Genomic DNA, 8,121 nt, shown 5'->3' on the forward strand with positions numbered 1-8,121 from the left:
GGCAACCGCCGCTGATGGAGGGACTGCTATGTATTCTATGCTAAGATATGAATTTAGCAGCCCACATGCCTCGAACTGAATATGCTACTTACCAGTATGCATCTGTTCTTGGCATGTAGGGCTGCTAACATTCATATCGCCCACCCTCCTCCCCGGTGCCTGTCGCAGCTGCAGATATACTATTGTATTCAGTCATTAGCATGGACATCCTTTACACTTTTCACTCCATCTTCTGCCACAATGGCGAAAAACAATCTGGGGATGGAGCCGATGCCCATGCGCACTGTAGTCCAGGGGAGGAGCCACCTATCTCAGGATACTTCGAAGACTCTTCCAGGACAACAATGTGCGATCATCCGGACCCAACACTAGGCGGCGATCTAATGCTAAGATATGAATGTTAGCAGCCCTACATGCCAAGAACAGATGCATACTGGTAAGTAGCATATTCAATACAGAGCCAGCTTCCTACAGGTAGGCTATTTTATATTGATAAACAAAGGAGGCATTATCTTGGGAGGACATGTAAGTGCTTAGGTAACCCCATCTCAGTGCCCCTTTTTGTGTAGATTACCCATGGACTCTTTGTGTTTAAGAGACTTTCATACCAACACACTTATGTACAAGTTGCAATATGTTGCCTCATATAGTCTAGTAAAATGTTCCTGGGGAAGGCGAAGTCCAGAGTGTTCAGTTTATTTGTGCTTCTTCGGCCTTTATGAGCAACACAAATGCTGCTGTTCAATGTTAGGAGTTCATGTGTATATAGTAAATGCTCCGCTTTGGAGAGTGTTTATTGCTATGAACACACAAAGTATATTTGTACGCCCCACTCTCTCCTATTCACATCCATTAAAATATTGTGATAGAGCCTTTATCTGCTTCCCACAGCAGCAAATTGTGTGCTGTCCTCAAAGATGTGTAAGGTATATAGTTTGCTGGTCTTCGTGCAACTGCAGAATAAAAGGAGGTGTGTTTTATACGCAGAATAATTAACTTATTATTCATCTCGATCATGAAAGTTAAAGCTATCTAATACATATTGAGGCACTGTGGCCCATCAACCAATTACATATACCTTCGAAGCTTGCAAGATTCAGTAGCATCTGTATGTTCTCTGCAATGCAAGTTCTCCCAAAAGGGGGTCTCATTTATCTTTTTTCTTCTTTTCTAGATCTCCAGCTAAAAGGAGGTAAACGAAAAAGAGGCCCTGGCTTACCACCGCATCCTGGTAAGAAGTTTAAGAAGAGCAAGAATTTGAGCGATGAAAGCAGTGGACCTCAACAGCAGGGCAGAGGCAAAACTGTCGGTCAACAGGCGAGATCACCTGGTGGGAAATTTAATGATAAGAAGGCATCATGGGGGAAGTTTAAAAAGCAGCAAAGAACTCCAGGAAAAAAAAATACTGAACAGAAAGAAGCTGGGTTTCATAAACCGCAGAGATCTCCCGGTGGGAAATTTGCTGAAAGGACAAGATCTCCAGGGGGAAAGTTTAATCAGCGGCAAAGATCTCCCAAAGGGAAATTTGGGGACCAGCAAAGATCTCCGGGTGGGAAATTCCAAGGACAGCGGCAAGGTCCAGCCTGGAAAAAGCACATGTCTCCTGTATCCCCAAAGTTTAAAAACCAAGAGCTGCAAAGGTCGCCAGGTGGCAAATTTAAGGCACAGCAAAGACCACAGGGTGGTAAAAGAGATCCTAAGTTCAGCAATCCCAGGATGGAGAGATCAAAGCTTATTGGACAAGGACAAAAAACAAAACCTTGGTTAGGGAGAAAGCAAGGACACCAGGGGGGCAGCAAACAGAAAAGAAACAAGAAATTTTAAAGACTTGGTCTAGCTAATGAAAGTGTATTTTTTGGTGTTTTGAAAATTTCAAGACAACTGAGAATGAAAGAATAAGTATATCCTATGCACACGTGTCTTTGAATTTTATTTCTGACAAGATCACTCTGAATGCACAGAGCAAAGGTGCAGTTTTGTGACCGTAGTCCAGAAATGGCATACAAAATAATTCATATCGACACCAAGTCTGCCCTGGTAGAACTATATTGGGTGGACAAATTAAGGCATACATTCATCAAACTCTCTGATTATGCACCTTCTTAGTTACCTCCCTTCCTTTCTGTCTGCTTATTTTTTTTCTGCTTCATCCGAATATAGACCTGAGCCATGCTTCTAGCCTTGGGGGTTGTGTGCCTTTTTTTGTCCAATTTATCCTTTATCCACAAAGAAGCCGGCAAGCAGTGAAGTAAGACATAGTCACCTTAGATACTTTGTTTTGCCTGTCCGCACTTACTTTTCAGAGGGTAATGCTGAAATCCTTACAGGCCTGTAAGTGTCTCACCATTTGCAGAGTATGTAGCATTTCAGAGTTGTTTGGGGATGCAGTGTAGAATAATTCATCAGTTGAGCATTTGCTTTTCTGAACTGAGGGAGTAGCTCTATGCTCCTTTATATCGCTGTATTTGTGTGGTTTATAAAAAGTAAGGCTTTCCTTGTAGTTCACAAGTTATCCTGATCCAACTAATATGTATCCTACTCAAAACGGCGAGGTTCAGGAATTTCAGATATTGAAAAGGGCCCATCTTCATGCTTGGGAATGCCCTTAATTAAAAAAATCCTTTCTACCCCGTAGTCGTGTATTCAAATCCTCTTTCAGAGATTCATGGTATTGTTTGCCTCATGCTGCAGTTTTATTTATCAGCTGATGGCAACTGTATTCAGTTTTGTGGTGTTTAATTACACTTTGGTAACACTGTGCCTGCCAGTGGGCTATACTTTTGAAGGAATTTACTACACCGGTTTACATTTGTATAAGAAATATACTCTGCATAATCCTAAAGACTGTAGGGTAGATTAGTTGCACATGGTACTTTGTGTCGTCAAGTTTAATCTGTAACAGATTGTGCCGGACTGTAATTGAACTAAGTTTAAAAAATGTTGTATTCCTTGTTTTTCTTATCCCCTTTACCTCTTTACTTGTGGCCAGTCTATTAAAGATGTCCTGTAATTGAAGATTCAAGTCTGTCCTAGACCACTGACCTGTACTTTAATCCTTACAAGTTCTAGAACATACTACAAAGAGAAGCATGAAATGTGGAATCTGTAATCTAATTCACTTTGGCCAGTGTAGCAAGGTTTCATCTGTAAAAGTGAGGGAGCAGGATGTACAGTGCCCTGTAACTCAGTTGTGCCATACGTGTATTGTCCAAACAGTGTTTAATACCAGTTCTTTCATTCTCTCTGTTTCGAGACAATTTTAGGAGATAGAGGTATGACATGAGAAGATGATGCTCCATGTTTCCGAATGATCTATAGGTTCACTGGTTGTCCTAGTGTTTTTTTTTGATTGGTTGCAGAGTGGTCCAGCAGGAGGATAGTCTAACCTTTTGCTAATGTAGCTCACTTCAAACTCAGCCTTGATCAGTTCTGGCATAATTTGTCCTTGAACTGTTCAAATGTGTCCAAAATATTGGCATGAATGTTCAAAAAATTTATGCAATATTTATTGGTCACTCTACAAAAAGCCAATAATGCAAAGGATGCCTAAATTAATGGTGTGTGTAATTGGCCACACAGTTTCTCAAATAATTGATTTATGCTTGAAAATGACTAAGGTAAATTTACACCCAAATTAAGACCGTGTATGTTCACATTCATGTTCGAACTGTGTGGAAAAGAAAGGTACATTTGTGACCAAATAAATGGCTAGATTCTTTGCAGAAAGGTGTAACTGTTTCTACCAATGAGATTGGTCTAAAATAAATGAACTTTTGAGTACACATGGATGGTCTTTTTGTTCCATGAATCATTGACATTTAATGCAGTAATTAAGTTGGGACCAAAACAATGGTAGGACAGTGCCCAAAATGCTATCAAAATATAGGTCAAGCAGTTCATTAATAGATGTAAAAGATTAGCTATTTTGTGTCTTAAAACTATGATCTATTTTGTACCCAAATTATCTATTATCAAAAATGGATAATCTGGGCCCACAGTATTGGTTAGCTAGAGCCTCAAGTAAACCAGGTTGATCTTGTGGATTTCCATCAAGGCGATGCTGATGTGGTCCTATTTTGTTAGGCCTTTAATGAGGCATGCTGCAGCGTTTAAGGTGAATGTGAGAGGAAGGGGCAAGCATAGATTCTGGGAGGCCGGTGGAGCAGTGCATTGCTACATCCAAATGCATGAGTACTAGGGCTTGAATGCCAATTCCTGAAGTTGTTTTGTGAAAGGAATGGTTGCACTTTCTGTAGCAGAGAGAGCTGGTATCCATCCATCTCCATTGTCTTGGTGATGTATTTTTACACGGTAAGATTGGTGTCAGGGGTCAATCTGAAGGACTTGACTTTAGGTGAAAGGCAGAGTTCATGTCCGTTATGGGTCATGTGATTCTAATGCATGGTTGGACTTACTTCTTTTTCGTGGCAATTTGCCGGAATTCTGGTTTGGTGGAGTTAAGTTAGGTGCTGGACATCTAGGTCTGGATAAGATGCAATCAGTTTCTGATTAATAATTGCAATCCTAGATTCCTGACCTTGTGAATACCCCCCATGAGCACCAGCCTGAATCTGGAGATTTTTCACAGCTTTGCTTTGCATCAGGTTTGTCCTGCCCTGGAAGTGACGTAAGTAGAGTGCTCTGTAAATTTCAATTTCAAGAACCATGTATAATCTCCTCCCCTGGTCGCTGATGTCTGTTCGAGGCATGTGTGCTGCAGATATACATTCTTGAGATACTCCTGCCATCTAGTGTTGGGTCCGGATGTTTGCAAGTTGTTTTTCTCCGAAGCAGTATTTCCCAGTCACAAGGTAAGGTGACTCCTCCTTTTGGCGATAGTGCGCATGAGCATCGACTCTATTGTTAGATTGTTAACTTTCCGCCATCGGGTTCGGATTTGTATTGCTGCGCTCCAGTACCTAACCATCCTTCGGGTTCCCCTCGGTGGGCACTCCACAGTACCCTTGACGGTGTTCTTATTGAACGCATTTCCCCTCTCTCGATTCGATCAGGAAAGTCTCCATCTTCGGTCGAAAACATTGTGGGTGGCCTTCGGTCCAGCCTTTTGCCAATGGAACTGACTCGGTTTCAATTCTGTCTTCTGTGCCACTCTAAGTACCCTCACACCGACCTACACCAAGTAGGCAACTTTTGCCTCTCACCGGAGCACAATGAATAAGATCGGGAGGCTTTTCCGTTGTTCAGATCGATAAAAATACTTTTCGGGACCGTCTGTCTCGACTTGCGAGAAATGCAGCGCCAAAGCACTCCGCATACTCTGAATATCTTTGTAGAAGAATCTCGAACAGGAAGAAACAGCTGTGGAAGAAGAGTGGGGCCTTCTCGGTCCCAGAATCGGATGCCTACTGATAAGTCAAATTGGAGTCTGAGGACTTTCCAGCAGGACAGGGTGCAGTGAGTACTAAAGCCCCCTTACCCCATAAACTCTCTTCCACTAAACATAAGGCTCCAGCACCACCTCTGCCTTCGAGCCTTGGTCGGCAGCGGGACAATGTTTCTGAAGCCCTGCCCTCAGGCCGGCACCAAAACAAATAGTCCAGCCTTCCAGCTCAGGTTTGGCATCGAGACACTTCGGCGCCAAAATCAAAAGAACTACTCCCAGATCCCCCGGAACCGATCTTAGATTTCATGGAGGACAGATTAGACCCGAAACAGAGAAGGCTATACATCAACCCAGATACTGGACACATTTTAGCTAAACCTCCTTAAAAGGAAAGTTAGTTCAGAGGACACTGGGTATAAGATTCTTCTTAAGAAGGACATTGCTACAAGTCCTATCCACCCTACTTTGCCATTACCTCCACTATCTTCACTATTACCACAGCTGCCAGCCTCAGATCCACAACACATAACACCACAGGGGTCTCCTCATATACAGCATGATTTCGGAGAGGAGGATGATGACCATGTTCCTTTACCAACAGATCCATGGGATGATTAGAATATTGATCCACCCATGGATAATGATCCAGATCTATACCCTGTAAAATCATCACCTCCAGATAACGTATCTTATCTGAAAGAGACACGTTAGTGATAGATTCCTTACCTTAGAATATTCCCCAGGGGTCAGACTGGATCCGGAAAGTTTTGCTTAGTAGTACCCCTGCGCAGCGGTAGGTGGCGTTGTGCGGCCCTGCTTCCGTCACTGGCGTCGTGAGCGCTGTCATGACGTCACTGAGACTACTTAGGCGCCACCCATGCGCGCTGACGTGCGTTCTTTTTCCGCGCAGATCCGGATTGAGCATGTACCTCAGTCAGTTTTTGACTACTTTTTTGGGACTTTTTGTCTCCTTTTCTTGCCTCCTGGTGCACATAGGGATGCCCGGATTTAAGTCTTGTGGGTTGTGCCGCCGTAACATGTCGGTGGCGGACCCCCACGATGTGTGCCTCTACTGCCCGGAGACCTATCACGACTCTCAGGACTGTCGAGCCATGGCCCCGAAGGGCTTCCGGGAGCGGCGCTGGAAGTTGCTGTAGACCTGCTCCCGCAAGCTCCGGGTCTAGGGGTCGTTCGCGGGACCAGAGCCGTCGCTCCTCGGGCTCTAAGTCTTCGCCTTTAGATTCTGGTAAGCGACGCCATAAAAAGTTGAAGAAGCGCGTTCGCTCTCCAACGTCCCCACCGTCAGGCCACGGGCTCTCGCCGGCACGCCTTCGGGCCCGGCGGCTCCAGCACCAGCCCCGGCGCCACAGGATCCTGCGGCCCCGACGCCAGAAGGTGCAGCGCTTCCGGCGCCGCCCTTGGCTGCGCCACAGGCGCAGCACTGGGTGCTGTTTCTCCCACCTCTGCCCTGGTTCCTGGACCATTTCAGTCCGGCCTGGGATCCGAATTGGGACACGGCTCTGGATCGGCCCCGGCCAGCATAGTTTTCGGCTTGTCCCCTCTGCCGCCGCGACCGGCACCATCTACACCTGAGCCGGGCGAGGACTGGGACGGCTTAGAGTAACCCCCTTGCCCGGCAGTGTGACTCCGAGCAGGATTGGGTGGACTACCTCGAAGATGCGGGCGAACTTGATGTGTCTTCTGACCCAGGGTTTGCCTCTCCTCCACGTACTATGGAGGAGGGTGCTTCCTACGCCGCGGTGCTGCGGAGGCTCTCGATCTCGACCTCCCTACAGTGTCCCTTAAAACCAACCTCCTTACGGAGGTGTTCCAGACGGCGTCTGCGTGTCGTCTGAGCCGCTGCTCCCTTTCAATGAGGCCTTCACCGAAGTCCTCTTGGGCACTTGGTTGCGTCCGGCCACGGGTGCGCCGGTGGATTAAAACGTAGCTGGGCGTCATCGCCCGGCGCCTGGTGATCCCGCCTTCTTGATCACTCACCCCACACCTGAGAGCCTGGTCATTCAGGTGTGATAGGGACTCTAAAAGGCTAGACCAATTTGGCAACAGGTTGTTTTCCTCAACCAGCTTGGTGTTGCGGTTGGTTAACACAGCCTGCTTTTTGGGCCATTACTCCCACGCAGTGTGGGATTCGGTAACTCAGGTCTTGCCTCAGTGTTCTGAGGAGGTCCAGGCTGTCTTTTCCCAAGCAATTGCGGAGGGTAAGGATGCGGCGAAGTTTGCTATCCGGTGTGGTTTAGACACCGCTGATTGATTGGGCAAAGCAATTTCTACGACGGTGGCGTTGCAGCGCCACGCCTGGTTGCGTTCAACTGGGTTCTCACCCGATGTCCAGAGCTCGCTCATGCCCTTTGATGGCTCCCGCCTCTTTGGCGATAAGGCCGATAATGCTCTGGAGCGATTTAAAGACTCGTGCCACGGGCAAGTCTTTGGGTCTTTCCACAAAGAACTCTGCCACGCCTGGGTTTCGTTCCTTTCGTGGCCAAGGCAGAGGCACCCAGGCACGCTCTTCCAGCAAGCCTGTGCAGAACCAGCCTCAGCGCGGCCGTGGATTCCGGAGGGGCGGGTCTGGTAACCAGCGCGCGGATCAGTCCACTTCCACCCCTGCTGCTTCCGCCACTAAGCCTTCCTAATCCGAGCTTCAGGGATCAGTCCACACCTCCACAACTGGCGCAAAATTACATCAGACCAGTGGGTGCTGCAGATAATTAGCCACGGTTACGCACTACCCTTTCTGTCCTCCCCTCTGACCATGCCAC

General features: G+C 46.7%; 1 protein-coding gene across 1 annotated transcript in view; it reads left to right on the top strand.

Moving 5' to 3' along the window:
- PPAN (peter pan homolog) overlaps positions 1–3,782 on the top strand; it is a 150,805-nt gene extending 147,023 nt beyond the window's left edge. The window contains exon 12 of the mRNA XM_078639937.1: positions 1,175–3,782. Within this exon, the coding sequence (XP_078496063.1) occupies positions 1,175–1,824 (650 nt within the window). The 3' untranslated portion in view covers positions 1,825–3,782. The remainder of the gene's footprint in view (positions 1–1,174) is intronic.
- Positions 3,783–8,121: the final 4,339 nt, after the last annotated feature.

This window comes from Lissotriton helveticus, chromosome 1_1, assembly GCF_964261635.1.
Source record: "Lissotriton helveticus chromosome 1_1, aLisHel1.1, whole genome shotgun sequence".
In the NCBI taxonomy this organism is placed as follows: Eukaryota; Metazoa; Chordata; class Amphibia; order Caudata; family Salamandridae; genus Lissotriton; species Lissotriton helveticus.